This window comes from Harmonia axyridis, chromosome 2 (genome assembly GCF_914767665.1).
Source record: "Harmonia axyridis chromosome 2, icHarAxyr1.1, whole genome shotgun sequence".
Taxonomy (NCBI): domain Eukaryota; kingdom Metazoa; phylum Arthropoda; class Insecta; order Coleoptera; family Coccinellidae; genus Harmonia; species Harmonia axyridis.
The window spans coordinates 18,802,788-18,820,639 of NC_059502.1; the positions used below are offsets into that span (position 1 = coordinate 18,802,788).

Sequence of the window (17,852 nt, forward strand, 5' to 3'; positions counted from 1 at the left end):
GGAAAACAGAAAAAATCTCACAACACCATTAGAATCTCTATATTGGATAATGACTACAAACCGGAGTTCTCCAGAAACAAATGAGTTATACAGAAAAAAAAGAAAATCTCGATTTTCAGTTTTTTCGAGATATTTCGGAAATCAATGGAGATATTTTGGATATGTTAACACCAACACACTTATCCCTAAATAACTCAACCTTTTTGTAACTTAAGCCACCCTGTATCTCTAACGGTTTCCCTGTAGTGCCCCTCTAAATAGTTCTAACCATGTATATTATGTTTACATGACTGTTGTGGATACACATCAGACCTGAGTATTCGATATGCTTTCACCAGAACTGTATCACTTTATTCATGAACTTAATCAAGGAGTAATTCTGCCAAACATATTCCTCCCCTATGTAGAATGTCTTCCAGTTCCCTTTGGACTGATAGTTCCGTAGGAAATTAATAATTCATGGCATCTGAATACGAAATTATATTCCTGAGAAACATCTAGGGATGATGAACGTGCTCAGATGAATCATGCTAGGAGCCAATCATAACTTGGCGTTTCTATTGAGCGTGTGTGCTCGCAAGAGTAATCCTGGATAACATTCTAGGATAACTCGAAATAAGGAAACAACTGTCCATGTCAACTTTAAGATTTCAATGTTGCAAAGCCTTCGTGAACATAATGATTATATTAGTAGATTTACCTTCCGGCTCTTTGGCAATAACGGTAGAACTGCGATCGACAGCGCCTTTCTTTTCCTCTGAGCGAAGGCCCAGAAAATAAATCAGTTACTTACAATGATTAAAATATCTTAATAACTAAGTTAAATATACAGTGTAATGAAAGTTATAGTGAGTGTTGTGTGAGGAGTAGGTGAAATATATACATATTGAGAGTGGTGGTGAAAGCTAGCAGGGTTGAGCAAGGGAGAATTTATTAAGAAGGTATATACATGAAGATGTAGACCAATTTTCAATAACATCCGATTTTGGAGAAAAATCCTTCATAATGGCGATTCTCATTTTCAAGTGCTCTCAAAATAATACAGTACATGCAACGAAAAATCAGGGGATAAAATCTCAACGAAGTTTGTAGTTAACTTTCTCTTGAACCCTCTGGCTTATTTTAGCAATTATTTTTTTGATTTATTGCTTGCTTCCTCGGAAACAAAACTGAGGTGAATCAAATAAAAGGTTTTATTCAGAACACCTGTGGAGTGATTCGCTGACAGACAGAAATGTTTACAAACATTCAGATGTGCCTCATCTTTTCCGAGTATTTTATTCTTTGAGATATCCTAATTTTGAGAGGCATTACAGCACTTCACATGGTATTCCATTGTTGAAGAAGAAATTTTTTGAATCGTAAAGTTCTTTTAGTTCTTTTAAATTGATACACCGAACCAAAAGTGTACATAAATTCCATGAAAAAATTAATTGTTTTGATGAATTCAGATATCATTTTTGAACTGAACATTAATACAATCAAAAGTCGTTTAGCATATTGATGTATTGTTTTCATCGAATCTAGGAACAACTTCGTTGAGATCATATATATTATGTATATAGATTTGAATATAATTGAATTTGACAACGAATTATTTATCAGTAAGTAATTAACTAAGTAAGATTTTTCTCGAAAATCATCTGTCATCGAAAAAGAAAACATGTACTAGTACGAGTATACGCTATGATATTCCAAAACAGACTGCATTCGATCATAGAGTTTTGAACTCGATAAAATGAATATAATTCGGAAATTTTAGAGAAATAGAACAAGTTTACACAAGAATCATGCAAGAAAAAACTGAAGAGGCAAACTTTAATAGTATGAGTATCAATATCTACAAGTAATTCGAAAATTTAAGCAAAACATATATTATTAAATGAAGCAATGAATCAATGTAATATAATTTGCAGTTACCTAATATAAAATATTAAAAAAAATCTAAATAATTGCGGACAGTACAATCCAAAACAAATAAAAAAGTCTTTTTGAACATGGGTTTCATAAATGACCATTTCCAGTGTTATGGAAAACTATTTTTTTATAATATTCATTTTCATAGTAAGTATCTTATCATCGGAAAACAAAATGAAGGGGTTCAGGTAGAAATTAATAATTTCAAACAAAAAACCTTCAATGTCAAAGATCTAATTTTTAGAGGATATGTGAATTCTTTCTGAAACCCCTCATTAGATTCAATTTATTGAAAAGCCTAACTTCTAATTCCATAACTCTGAAGCAGATATTTTGGCAACCTTCTCAATTGCGACCTTTTTGTTTATATTGAGCATATACCTCCGTGCGTATATATTAGCAGTACATTCACCGAAAATACCATAACCATAAGATATTATTTCATTCGGTCAATTTTCAATGAGCTGTGTTTAGATAGAACATTGGTGCAAAAATTTATTTTTCAATAAAAGCATGCTTTGTTGAGAAAACTAAGATTCACTAAGAATTACTAGAAAAAAGAAGGGTTTAATTGAAGTTGGAAACAAAAATCTTTCAAGCAAGAGGAGTGATCAAGTTTGTAATATAAGTGGAATTAGTATTGTAATTTTCTTCATATGAATAATACAAAATAACGATTCAGAAGCGAAGCAACTACTTTGTGTTATTTGTTCGAATTGAAGATCTTTTTGGATAGTCGAGAGAATTTTTTTTGCAATGTTTTCCACTTGGTCATTTGCTGTTTAACAATAATTCGAATTTGAATCAAATTTATTATAATTACCATCGAACCAATCAATACTCAACTCTAAGGTAAAATCGAAGCATTCAAAATTTTCTTCATCATTCGACGACCCAAGAACAAGAAGAATGTTTTGAATACTCCATGTCGAATCTAATATCTAGCATGCAATTGACTAAGTTTCTGACTTTTCTGTATTTAATAAAAAAAAACGAAAGGAAATTCTTCATAATATTGATGCTAATCTTCAATTTGAAATATAATCAATCGTCTATTGAATTTCGAAAAATGCATTAAAATTTTATTCGAATGAAAATAGAAATGAAAAAAAGATGACGATAAACCAGTGGTGAATAATCCTCTACTTCTCTGCATGCATCTCACCGCTACTATGAAAACAAATGTCTTTTTCGCAGAGCAAGAAAATATCTAAATCTATATGAAAATTATAAAATAAAAAATATTTGGTAAAAAAAATTCAACTAAAATATGGAATAACTCAAGTGAATGTGGAACACGTTGGTGACACAAATGAAAAAAAGAAATAATAAAAGGTTGAGAATTGGTGATAGAGGAAAGTTGAATTAGTTATTTCGATATATGTTGGTTATATTTCAAGTTCAATGTGGATTGAAGAAAAATTCGATTCTGTGAATGGATTGGCATTTCCATCATGTATGAATAGGTATGGTTGTAACATATAGGTATTCTATTTATTTTAAACCGACCTAATGTGTTTGAAACATGTTGATTACTGTTTCCTGAAATATGTTATGTTTATTATGTGGTGTCTGAGAGTATTCTTTGATTTGGAACAATAAGGGTAATAAATATTTAAAGTACCAACAATGACTTGCTCGGCAAAAAACCATTTTTACCTTTGACAATATTCAAAATGTGAAGATAAGTGCTTATCTTCAGTGCTGAGCAGTGTGTTCACTTTGATTGGCAATAATTGACCACCTCAATATTGAATTAATCATTGAAATTTTCAGGTAAAATTGAGTACATTGTCAATGTACAAAAAAACTATAACACTTGCTAATTACCTTTTACATCATCGTCTTCGATTGTTGTCGAGCTATCTGTGGATTCTTTAACTTGAGATCCATCTCCTTTCTTTACGACTATACTTCTACCTACAATTGGAAAAATTTAAGATAAAATTGAATAGTGGATCACATTGTGTATCACCAAAGAAAGCTCAACATTGAACTGCATTAATGAATACACTAAATTAATAGTAAACATGAATATTTAACAACAACAATTAATACCACAATTGCAATCGAAAAAAAAAAACATAAAAAATAGAACATTTTTTAAAATTTATTCCAGTAAGAAAAGTATTTGTGCTGTATTATCCACGTCTAGGCAAATTTTTGATTCATTCACAGTTGGTCAGTAGAACAAAGTTTTTAATATTCCAAGAAGCAAGCAAAAACAACATCAATAATATGTAGTTTTGTTATTATGGCCTATAACCTAAGTAAGTTGCTCGAAATAATTAGTTAAGTATTTCCAACCATCAAGTTTTATGAATAGATTCAATCTAACTAATTAATCCGGAATTTGACTGTATGAGCCCACTTTCATATTACACGCGAAGATATGTATATGAATAGAGACATTCGATGTTTATAAGATCTGTTCACTTTTATAATGATTATTAGTACCTAGTAGTATTTTAACATGAATGATATTCTTTAAAAATGGAGAGGGCATGCACTTTGATTGAATTTCTACTTTATTCTCTCAACTTTAAATACTGAAGACTACACAATTGTATGAAAAGTTAAAAAAACAAATTTCTCCGTTATTTCCCTGTGAACAAAACCAGAAATATTTACACGAATTATTACCAGTTGTTTCAGAAAATTTGTAAAGATTGTGTGGATAAGAATGTGACTACTATAACATAAGTACAATTGTAATTATTTGTTACAGATAAAAGTGTTGTATCAAATTGTAAAGATTGAGTGGAAGTAATCTTTTCCTGAATTATTTGGCTAAATTATCGATTATTGATGATTATAGATCTATTATTTAAGTAGGTGGTATAAATAAACGTACTTATAAATGATAAAATGAATTTAATGAAGCTCAAAAGGCTTATGATACATTAGTTTTCACAATTATTTTGCTTACTTGAGAAATTCCTTGTAGCCAACATAGTGGTAAGTATAGCGCCCTAGAAAAATAAAGCGTGTTGATTCTCACTATTCAACATTGTTTGCCATACTTATTTCATTAAAGTTTGATTCCCAATATTTGATTTGAATACAGTAATAAATAATCTTCTGAACCATAGATTAATAAACATAGATTGAGGGAGTATACGCAATTTTTACATGTCTCCAACATGGTTAGACTACGTTGACGGATTGTGATATATTTTCAAATCCACAATTTTACTATATCGTTATGAATGTATATTATATTTAATGAAATATATTTATTTGAGTGATTCCCGATTAAATATGCAAATTTGAATATTTGGAATCCGATATTTTTCCTAATTGTCGAAATTATAATAAGCAGAATAGGTATTTATTATTTTCTGTATCTACCTGCTGAAATCCAAGGTTTGGCAATTTTTGCTCTTCTAGTGTCATCGGTTCTTTCACGTCGTTTGGCACGCTTGAAGTTTGTTTTCTGGATTTCTGATATATTTAGGTATTTATTTGAATATATTTTGAGTTAATATTAAACGTTCATTCACTATGGGACACAAGAAGTGCGTTTTTTGTGGATAAACTCGCGAATTGAGTGAAATATCGTATCACTGATATGTTTTCATTTTTGATATTTCATGTTGGGGACAAAATTTGCTAACTGAAAATGATATATGTTCCCACTATCAATGTTTATTACTCTGAGGTCTGAACTAATGGGCACCTACTTTGAGTTTACGCCTGGCATTGAATTTCTTGAGGCAATCGACAGTCTCTTGTCTGTGAACCACTGAAGCAACACGTTCGCGTTGCTGAAATTTGAAGCAATTAGTTTACGTACATTGGAAAAATTATATTTTAGACATACGCATATCCAGGGGTGTTTGAGAGCTTCTGCAGCAGTTATCCTCTTTGCTGCATTTACTGTTAGCATCTGATTGATGAGGTTTTTGGCTTCTGGTGTGACGGTATCCCATTCAGGACTGGGGTACTAGAGCAAACAATTTTTTGATAACCATCTTCATTTCATACTGATACTTTGAGTAAATAATCAAATTAAAGTGGTGTTTTAGAGAAAAAATTGACGCTGAATAAGATTGATGTGCATTTTTGATCTTTTTAGCTTTTTTGTTAAAAATGTGCTGATCGTTCAAAGAGAAATCGATTAACGTTCCATTGGTTATTTGGACTAATTTTTAGATGGCACAAAGTGTATGTCGGGATGTATCAATGATAATCATAATAGGTTGGATGACGGATTTTGAAATCTCCTTCTGTACCTATTGTAGAAATAAGTTTGAATCTAGCGTGATAATTATAAAGAAAACTTTCTCATAATCATTCATTGTGGCATTTATGTATATGCAAAACGAAGAAAGTCAACAAAATATACTGGTTCACTGTAACTGAATCATGAGTAAACATCAATTGAATAATGCAAAAATCAATCGAAACGCTAGCACTAACAACAATATAACTACAAGACAACATAAGGTAAGCTTATACATATTAGACATGAAATTGAGTCTATAGGTTATACACTTAGTGTAGTCATTCGCTCTGATTGGTGTTTCAGATATCATGGCTGATTGCTGTATTTCATATTTTTATTTTATTGAAATACTTATTAATATCAATAGATAGATAGAATAGAAACAATAATTTTCTAAAATCCTTCTAACTTTAGAAAGAGTTTTCCAATAAGATGTTTCATTTTTAATGGCCCGCTATCTGGGTAGCTATTACTTTTGAAGCATTCATCTCTTGACATTTGACAAGTAAACACTATGAAATCACTAAAAATAGAACGATACACTACAAAAATGCTGCACTTTTTGGTCATCCTGAAGCACCTTCTCGGCCGGCAATAATGAAATTGGTGGAAAAATTTGAGCTGTTGAGTAGTGAGTAGTGTTAAGTGATGTCAAGAATCGAAACCGTGTGCATCGCTCAAGAACAACTGAGAATATTGTTGCTGTAGCCCGTAGCGTTGACGAAAACCAAGGTTTGTCGATTCCTGATCAATCTTGGCAATTAGACTATTATTAATGATATTTTATGACCGGAATTGGAAGATATTGATGAAGAAGGATTTCATTCTCAACAAGATGGGGGTACCACACAAGCATCGTACCACACAAGCATCGAAAGATCGTAATTTTGAAAGAAAAGTTTTCTGGTGGTGTTATTTTTCGGAAAATTGATCAAAACTGGCGTCGAGATCTCGTGATTTAATAACTTCATTCCACAATTAATTCAAGATCTTAAAGATGGAATTTTTCGAGTTATCGAGGACATACAGCCGCAAATGTGTGAATTGATTATGGAAAATTCAATGAAAAGGATATGGTGCTGCAACCGTTAGCTTGGCGGCCATTTGGCTGATATCGTTTCCCAAAGATTTTGACTCTTCACAATGAAATAGACATTCATTGATTCCTATTAAAAATAGATACTCTTTTTTCAAATACCAAAATAAAGCCTCTTATTGGAAAACTCTATATTATTCTCTGAGACTATTAGATATTAGTTTTTGGATTATTTGATCATCTAGCCTATTGTTATTATATTTCAAATCCACACTTATACACCTCAAGTTTTACCTACGTCATATGCTCCTGCTTTGATCTGTGCATAAAGACGATGCTGATCCTCATCCCAGAATGGTGGATAACCGACTAGAAGGATGTAAAGGATCACTCCGCACGCCCAAATGTCCACAGGCTTTCCGTATGGTTCCTTTTTCAGGACTTCCGGTGATAAATATCCAGGAGTACCTGCAAAACCGAACCATGCCTGCTGTTCGCCTTGTACTTCTATTGCTAATCCGAAATCAGCCAATTTGACAGCTGCTCCTTTGGCTTTACTTGCAAGTAAAAGGTTTTCAGGCTGAAACAATTTATTAAGTAGAAACAAGTAACAAGGGTCTCAATCTCACACATGTATTGCTCATCTTAACTCACACAATGGGTACACTTTCCTATTAATTTATTAAGTGTTTATCTAAAGCCGAACACAGCCAAAAATTTTATTTGAATTTTTAGATATTTGACTGGAAAATTTAAACAATGATCAATGACTTATGGTGGGTTCCATAAATTTTAGACTGACCGATCAACTCGTTGATTGTAGTTTTAAATCTATGGAAATGAACTGAAATTGAACAACTTGAATTTGTTATATTCATTGAATACATCTAAAAATTAACTGCCAATGGATATGGCACAAGCTGCATCATCCCTTACTCCTAAAATCAGCTTTTCATAGTATGTTTTTTCGCTATTGTAAAACTGCCAAAAAGTTATAATTTACAAATGTGCAACGCGCTCCATATATTCCAAGGATCTGAAATTCTTGTGGAACTATTTATGTTACAATCCGAATAACTATAGCAAATTTCATCAAAATATTAAATTTGAATATCAATTTCTTTAAATATTAAATGAAGAGTTTAATTGAACAATATACCTCTATAGACTAGTGGTTCAGAGATCCTCAAATTATTTTTAGAAATTGAATATGAATCCATTCTTGAAATTTCAGAATAAGAAATCAAAATTAAAAATCGAAACGCATTTCATGGAAGCTTAAAAATTGTAAAAAATTGATTATAAAAGTTACAACCTAACTAAAATAAATAGTATCTAATATGTCTGAAATATGAAGAGCTTCATTCCACGACTCAACCAAGACAGATTGTCAAATTTTTTTTGCTCTTGCTACTAAGGAAAATGAGATACTCTAGTAAATAATTTTTGTTATATCTAGCGCTATCTACCTACAAGATATTTATTTAGGACAAAATTAAAACCCGAATTCAGCGAATTACTGATGGAGAGCTGTTTGAGCTTTCTAAGTAATTAATGTTTCCATTTCCAGTTCTGGGAAAGTGGATGTGATCGAGAAAGGAACAGGAAAAACAACGTTTTCCTGGAAAAATGAAAGAAAACAAGTGGTATATCCTGTTTGGGTGGATTTATTGCCGAAGTTTCTTTTATAATGGAGAATAAGACGAAAATCATGTTGTTTTCTACTGAGAAGAGCAATTTGGAAAATATATTTTTTTATACATGGCAGTTTTCCACTAAACAAATAATTCGACCTCATACAGATAACCACGCCTTGAATTATAGTATGAACAGCATCTAGCAGCAGGATTCCAAATAAAAAAATAATTATTGTCCTTCTACTTTCTAACTATTACGTAACACATTGAAGAAATATTGATATTACTTCAAATAATTTTCGAGAGCAGAAGTATTTTTTTTATAAGTGAATGTGAATAAATATCCCTCAGATACTAGAAGAAAAATGGCAGAACTAAGTTGAAAACGTGATAATTACTTTACTATAAATTCGTTCAAATGAAGGTAGTAGAAGTCTAAGTTAAGTCTCACCTTAAGATCCCTATGTACTACACCATTTTGATGACAATGATTCACAGATTCCAAGATTTGTTGAATACAATGGGATGCATCTGCTTCAGAATAAAATTCTCTTGCAACAATATCTTCGAATAATTCTCCACCTGTGACTCTAGCAAAAGAAGCAATTTTTAAAATTATCATTCATCAATTACGAAATTGTATAAGAAATTGAAATAACACAAAAAAAATGAGAGGAGTATCTTCTCATAATATTTGAATGAATAATAATTAATATTCTGAAATATTCCAGACGAAAACATATCTAGAAATAATCATCATTATGTACTTACAGATCAAATACCAAATAATGGAAATTTTCTTCTTGTATACTGTCATGTAATCTCACTGAAAAATAGAAACTCATATAAGAAACACCATATTTTCAATTCTTTGAAATTAATAGATTACATATAGGACATGATATTTCATTTGTGTTCTACAATAGATCTAAAATAGATAGGTATATATTTTATCCTGAATTGAATGTTTCACATAAGTTTTAAGTGAAAATTTCAGATAGATTTTTCGCAAAATTGAATTGTTTTTGTGTTAAATAGATTTCCACAAAGTAAACACCACTTTCTTCCATCTAATTAAATGCGGTGTTTAATGATTCTATTAGGAAATAATGAACCATTTAATGAATTTTTTGATATTTTGAATTATTTACTCTAAAATGAAAACATGATGAACACTTTTTCCTTTCATTAATCTACTCTGAGCTTAATCAAATGTGTCTTCAATATATTTCTGTCTGATCTCCGGTGTAGCCTCATACTCCATCAATGATGTACTGAATAAATAAATTTGAATTAACCGCAATATTTTTTATCCCCTTGATAAACGAAATTTCATGATCGAAATTTATGATCGGATTCATTGGCGCACAGCTGAATGATATAATTTTTAAACGTCATTGTAATGATCTTCGTACGATAAGGAAATCAATTTATGAATCCATCAGAAGAAATTTGATTTCTAAAACAAAAAATCTACCGAAAGCTGTCATGGTAGGAATAACAGGATTGCAAAGTTTTTAATGTTTTAATAAAGCTCTTCGTGACGATTCCTAAGGAGTTACTGTGACAGGAGTGACAGGACTCTTAATACAATTCCATCTGTCCAGACGAATAGCAATTTTACGCTTCAGTTCAAAATGTCGACTGGAAGGATTCAGTTTGCACGAGTTTCTAGGAGCCAGCGATTGTAAACAATGTTGAATTACTCAATTTTCCTACTTTTTCATATTTCTTTACAGATAAGGCCCAAATATCTCATCTCAGATGTAAGACATTTCATTTTGGAAAAGATTTCTGAATTAAATTTCCCTATTCCAATTTTGAATAGGGAAGATGGGGTGAGTGATACCTCATTTGAAAGGTATTTTTATACTGATTTCAGCACAGTAATTGTTTTTTCATTTTATGCATTAGTTCTCGAAATATTCTTAACTAAGTATTTGAAAATGAAGTGGTGTTTTCATGGCACTTGTAGTGTTTTGTGAAAAATCGACATTTTGAGCTTCAAAACAACCATGATTGTGGCTTCCTCCCTAACTAACTAACGCATGAATATTTCGAGAACTAATGCATACAATGAAAAAACAATTACTGTGCTGAAATCAGTATAAAAATACCTTTAAATTGAGGTATCACTCACCCCATCTTCCCTATTCAAAAATTGGGGGTGGGGGTTGTAGCAGCAAGGGTTGAAGCGCTATGCGTCCGTAACCTACTTCTTAAGTTGTCCCCTTCGAAACAGAAATCGACCTGTCCGAGCATTTCTATCGAAACACTTTATTTCGTCAGTAATCTCGTCTGTTTCGTTTTCAAATGGCCAGCCTGTATGTACTCAAACTATAAATGAATCAACTTATAAATTTTGTAGTCATTGAAAGAAACTCTATTTTCAGACCAGAAAATCTTCCGAAAGTTGTCATTGTAGGAGTAACAAAGTATCTGAGTTTTCAATGTTTTTTAAAAAGTTCCTATTACCGATTCCTCAGATGCTTCTCTTTTATTGCGTCGTACGATTTTCGAACGAATCGAAAGCATGCATTCCCTTCAAAATCCAACTCCAATAAAAGAACTGCTTCAATAATTCCTTACTTCTGCTCATGAATTCCTGAAGTTACTGTGAACTATCGGAGCACAGGACTCTTAATCCAATTCCTTCTGTCCAGACGAACAGCAATTTGCCGCTGTACTTTGAAATGTTTACTGGGAAATTCAATTGATACGAATTTCCAGGAGCCAGAGATTGTAAACAATGTTAAATTACTCCTTACTTGAATGTTCTTGCATTTCCATATTTCTTTACAGACGTGACCCAAATAGCTGTTATGACTCGTCTCAGATGTAAGATATTTCGTTTTGGAAAACATTTTCTCAATGAAATTTTCAAACTTCAATATCCGGGCAAACGTAATAGAAAAATACGATATGCTTTAGCAATCAAACTAACTTTTACACATTTATAATCGGAGATATTGGATTTGGTTCGCTTGGTTTTTCCAATACCGACAAAACGATTTGACCGATATTTCAAATCTCTCAAAATTAGGAATGCAAATTGGGCACATAAAGGTAGGTATTTTCCAATGAAAAAAAAGCTAAATGATCGTTATAATACAATTTAACGCCATTCGGAGTCAATTAAGTGCCATGGAATATAAACAATCAAATGCAATGTACTGCAGCATTTATTTTCATTATTAATTCAAGTGTTTTTTTAGGAAGATCATTTTGTTGTCAATAATAAACTTATTGACTTAGTTGATTGTATTTCATTGCAGAGATTACATTGATTAATAACAGCAATCTGTTTAAGGTTAGAATTCAATGTTGTTTCAAATGCAGAGTTTTTAAGGACCTTTCTATAGAGAAAATGAATCTAGTTATATTTTCAAGAAACTAGCATAAAAGGTGTAGTAAAGAGAAAACTATTATTTTTGCATCAAAAACAAGGCTTTAATTATAATAGTTAGAATGATACGATTTAGATCAAATATGCGCCATTTTGTTCTTTTGAAGGTAATATCATTATGGCTCTTTTATAGAAACCACCTACTCTATTGGCAATTAAAATTGAGACAGTCAATTTTCACAAGCCCTCTGTTTAATCTAATTCTGTCTAATTTTGGAGAATTGTAACTAAAAATGTTTATTTTCATAAGGTTCGATCACTTTTCTTTCAATCAAGTGAAATAGGCAGTATAGACAGTATGGTGCATGAATATATTGATTGTCCTTTACCTTCTCCTTCTGGGCCTCGTTCTTTTTCTAGCAATTTCGCCCTCTAAAATATTCAAGAGGAATTCTACACTAGAGATCCCTTTCTTATGTGTCTTTCAAAGGCTAATTTTCTTTTTTTCATCCTGCTAGCAGCTCAAAGGATCTTTATTTCTTTTTATCATCAATCAATGCAATTCTAGGTTTACATGTTTTTTCAAGTTCTCATATGATGTAAATGTATTTTATCATACAATATCCCGCTAGGGACATTCCACTTCCGTTTGAAAAATATTTCAGTTTCTTATTCCCTGATTTCGAAAGAATGTCATATTCTTATTATGTTTTCCTATAATCTCTTAATTTTTGGAATTTATTAATATAATTTGAAAATCATGTAAAATTTCAGTAATAAATTTTATATAATAAACAAGTGATCAACATCAGTGTCTACTTCTCATTAGAACACTTACCTATGTTTGGATGCTGTAACTTTCTGCAAATTCTGGCTTCTCGTTCCAATTTTTGAAAATCTGAAACGAAATAGTTGATGAAAAAGAAGAATAATCTGTTAGGATTTATCTTCTAACAAAAAGAGTAAGAGCTCTAAAAGCTGGACGTAATCAAATCACAGCTTACACTCAGACATATTGGATGTAGTTGAAATAAAAACCCGTTGAAAACACTTTCATTATAGTGAAAAGACTGCATTTAACAAGAGTTGCGCTGCATTTCATAATCCGATTTCAAGGCCATTTCACATATCCGATTAGTTTCAAACACCCAAGTGTTGGGGCCGATTTAGGATTTGGTGTTTTCAGTTGATATGTAACTGTGAAATTTTTTCATTATAACAAATACCGACCAAAAATTTTTAAAATACAATAAAGGCAAATGAAAAAGCGGTTGTAAGTTGAGTTGTTCTCGAATTATTTGGAATGCTGAATTTGACTGAAGGACTGGCGCATTCGCCATTCAGTAACTATTATATTTCAGTTCGAATAATAATTACACAGGGTGTTCCTAAATTGTAAATTCATGCAATAAAATTCAGGAGGTATAACAAAATTTCCTCAGCCCATCCCTTTCCGAGATATCACCCTTAAAATGTGTTGACTAAAATTTTTTTTTCTAAAAAAAATTCCAGTAAAGCTAGAAACTTGAAATTCTGGAATTTTCATGAATTCGCAATGAACTTACCACTGGTATTTTTTCAATATTCCTGTCACATTGTACGGGGTGAAAGTAGTAACCCTCACATATATATTTCATATCGAAATTTTTTGTCGAGATGAAGTTTCATGAAATGAAATTATAAATTAAAATCCTTGTTTTGTTTACAATTTTTTTTATTCTTGAATTTTTTCCCAAAACGAATAGCTGAAGAGAAAAACCATATTTTATTATTTTTTCAATAAATTTAGTGGAAAACAGTAATGTTGAAAAACGTAGAATTATTCATGATATGTGCTGGATATGACCACCTCTAGCTGAAATAAACGAACATAGTCTATGTGTCATGGTTTGCCGAACACGTTCAAAGATTTAAGGTGTATTTCTTATGGTGTCACATCACGTAATTTGAAAACGATTCTTCATTTTAAGGTTATATCTGGAAAGGAGTGGAATGAGGAAATTTTATTATAGGAAAGACCCACCTCAATTTCAAATGAGCATTCATCTTTCGAATTTTGTCGTATAAATAATAGGAACATCCTGTACATTCAAGTTAGTATGACTCCTCCAAAATTGTCTACTCAACATAGTTTTATCAATTTCATTATTGGGAGCAATTAATTGTGTTATGGAGAAAATTATCACACCATATTGAAGAATAAAATTCAATACGTTTAAGTTGATTTTAATAATTCTTTTCCACAATTATAATAAACATAGCTAGTGGGATCATGGATTTAACCAGCGAGGGACAGAGGCTGCCACCCTTGGAAGCAAAAAACTAATCGTTATTAAATTTTGTTGCAGGAATTCATTACAATTCTTGAAATAACTATTTTACTTGCACTATTGAAAATTATGAAATTAGTACAATTTATATTTATTTTATGAAACTTCACAACCTGAACGACCATGGTTTGCCCCCCCTCTTATTCCCCATAAAAATTGTCGCCTGCAGTGGGAATTCGAAAGTTGAGCAAGAAATGTGCGAATCGAAAAATATTTTGGGGAAACTGGGTTCTTAAGTCTAATATACCTGCGTTCATTTTCATCCTGTGAAAAAGTGCGCAGTAATATGTGCGTTCATTTGAATTCGTGGTCAAGAGTGCTGTGGAAAAATTAGAGTCGATTTTCTGTGTTTACAAGTAGAGCTTAGCTTGTACCATATATAGTTCCTAGATTCGAAGTATGTAAACAAATGCTAGTGTTATGGTACAAGCTAAGCGCTACTAGTAATCACAGAAAATCCACTTTTATTTCTCCACATCACTCTTGACCACGAATTTAAATGAACGCTCTTTATATCCCTTTGAAAACTTCTCTAATTTCAAAGGATCTGAAGTCACTTGGATGCCCTTCATGAAATGAACTTATTGTTTCATTCTTGGGTTATCTAGAAGCTTCAAATTACCTCAGTATTCTTGTTGTAGATATATTTCTCTATATCAGTATCGTAATGAGTTCATTACAGTTCTAAAAACAGTGCTGTAATGAGCTTATTACAGTATTGTTTTTTCAGTTATTTTTTTCGTTTTGCGGTTGTCTACCCAGACTTCCAATCCTATCAAAATTCAACACACGTCAATTGTCAATATAATATAATTTTGATATAGTGAAATGATTTGCAACATTATGCGCAATTTCTCTTAATTCTGTTGATGTTAAATCGATTTTGTCAGACATAATTCAAGAATTTAATGCGTAATTATAAATTATTCCAAAATTCGAAACGTGTTATTGAAATTCAAATTCCGTAATCTGTCAATTTTCGTAACAGTCACACCAACTGCCAAGATACAATACAAATGTCACTTGGATGTTGAATTTGAATTTTTCATTGAATTTCGACAATATTTCATAAAACTTGACTGAAATAGAGAAAATGTCGTCTAATACTCGTTACAGAAGGCAATTCCAACACTCATGCGTTCGAAATTTCGCATTCGTGTTGGAATAGGAGCCTATTCTGCAACTTGTTTCAGAATATACTATTTTTGATTTGGGCATATTTCATTATATTTACTATGATTTATTTTAGGTATTTTTTGAAATATGGTTAGACAAAATCAAAGAACATGTAGGATTTCACATCATCAAAAGTGGGACTACCAGTAAAAGGGATATATGACGATCCAATGAGGGCTAGACTTTAGAACCCTGAGCAGCCACAAACTTTTCAATTACATATCTAAGAGTTAAAATGATTTAATGTATTTCTGGTACGGAATATTTCAAATTTTAATTCAATATTTCTTAATACCTCTACCCCCACTAACGAGATAGATTCATTCTATACCATCCCGAAATTCCTAGCAATCTTTGGTTTATTGAATTATTTAGGGTATCATATACACAACGTAGATCCTTATCATTTCCCTAAACACCTAGACAATAGAATCAAAACAGCATTTGTGAGCATTAGGGATATACATTACAATAGCTGAATAGTTATTAAGACATTAAACGTTACTACAGAGGATTATGGGGTTGCTTATTACACAAAATGATTACTACTAAAAGGACCACTAAACTTGTCAGCGTGAAGAAATATACTAACTGACAAAGAAGCTGCAAACCCAGAAGGAGCTGCTTTAATTATTTTTTTTGGTGAAACATAGATAGTATAGCAAGGAGTGAATTATTGAAATTAGGAGAAAAAAACGAAGGGTTTCCAATTTTTTTCAATAAATTTGTTAATAATGTGATTGTCCACCGCGATTATTTCTACACTCTCCAATACGTCTTGGCATTGATGGTCTATTTCTTCTATTCTATCTGTACTTCATGTCTCAAAGCCGCCAAAGCCCGTGGGGGCTGGGGTAAATTTCCAAGCCTTCTACCCATTATGTTCTAAACTTGCTCTATCGGCGAAAGATCAGGGGATATGGGCGGCCGTGACAAATGATTCACATGAGTCGCTTCGAAAAAGTGAAAAGGGAGAACATATGGCTTCACTATTTCTTGAAGGTAACGTAGCGCTGTCATGTTACCTCGAATAAAGACTAAAGGTGATCTACTTGCATGTACAATGGCACCCTATACCATAACGAGTTCTGTCTGGTGTACGTGACGCTCATATCAAACTGAGGTTCAGGTCTTTCGTCTTTATCCCCGATGTCGTCTAACCCTCCTTCATCATGTGCACCCAAGGAGAATCGAGATTCATCAAAAAAGACGGCCTGATGCCATTCCACATTCCAATGTTGACGTTCTCTGCACCACTGTAATCGTTGCCGGTGATGCTCAACCGTCAGAGGTAACACAATATGGGGTCAATAATGATGCAACCCAAAATACCTAATTTGGCGGTAAACCATTCTGACAGTTACAGGATGGCCTTGTTCTCCTAACCACTCATCAGCCAATGATCTAGTTGCCGCAAAACGATCTCTGATAGCCATAAGTCTTAGAGACGTCGATCTTGAACTCCATTTGTGCCCCTTCGACGTCCAGTGCCTACTCTTTTCGATTTTGGGCATTATCAAACCACGCTTGACAACATCTCATAAGAGTAGTTGGATTTATGTTCGTACGGTTAGCAAATTCTCGAAATGACAACCCCGCCTCCCGTAGACTAGTAATTCGACCGCTTCAAATTAAAGCGATAAATTTCGCGTACTCGTGCTCTAGGCATTTTAACAACAATGAACATCGTTTGTTGTAAAATTTAAAAAACTTGCAAAAACGAATATTTAAGTAACAAAAATTGTTCACATGAAGAAACCTTCACGATTTTTTTTCTCCAAATTCAATAATTTACTCCTTACTATAATATTGATGTTTTACCAAAAAAAAAATAATAAACAGCTCCGTCTGGGTGTTGCAGTTCCAATATCCTTCGCAAATGAAGAACACGTATTAACAGAAATCACGAAATTCAGCTATATGATAATTCTCGAATGCATTCAAATCGAAATTTTATTTCCCCGAAGTTCTGTTGAATGAGCAAAAAAATAACAAAACGATTAAATTTATGGAGTAATAGGGAGCACTTCTCTATAGCATTGTATTTTGTTGTGCGAACGCTTAATGAAATTCATTGATAAGAAATCTCCGCAAGAAAATAGGGTAACAGAGCTTGAATTCGAATGGGTAGCGATGTTGGAATACAAATTAGTTAAATGTACCGAATATTTGAGTGGGTAAC

At 32.1% G+C, this 17,852-nt stretch overlaps 1 protein-coding gene across 17 annotated transcripts in view; it reads right to left on the reverse strand.

Moving 5' to 3' along the window:
- The window catches only part of LOC123674253 (calcium/calmodulin-dependent protein kinase type II alpha chain), a 67,100-nt gene that overhangs the window by 10,552 nt on the left and 38,696 nt on the right, over positions 1–17,852 (reverse strand). For 6 of the 17 annotated variants that reach the window (XM_045609202.1, XM_045609197.1, XM_045609205.1 and 3 more), the window contains exons 3-11: positions 13,003–13,062; positions 9,590–9,644; positions 9,270–9,408; positions 7,480–7,761; positions 5,741–5,863; positions 5,601–5,684; positions 4,847–4,889; positions 3,748–3,840; positions 701–757 (exon numbers count right to left, since the gene is read on the reverse strand). In XM_045609202.1, the coding sequence (XP_045465158.1) occupies positions 701–757; positions 3,748–3,840; positions 4,847–4,889; positions 5,601–5,684; positions 5,741–5,863; positions 7,480–7,761; positions 9,270–9,408; positions 9,590–9,644; positions 13,003–13,062 (936 nt within the window). The remainder of the gene's footprint in view (positions 1–700; positions 758–3,747; positions 3,841–4,846; positions 4,890–5,600; positions 5,685–5,740; positions 5,864–7,479; positions 7,762–9,269; positions 9,409–9,589; positions 9,645–13,002; positions 13,063–17,852) is intronic. The other 11 variants (XM_045609203.1, XM_045609206.1, XM_045609214.1 and 8 more) reach the window with 3 other exon arrangements.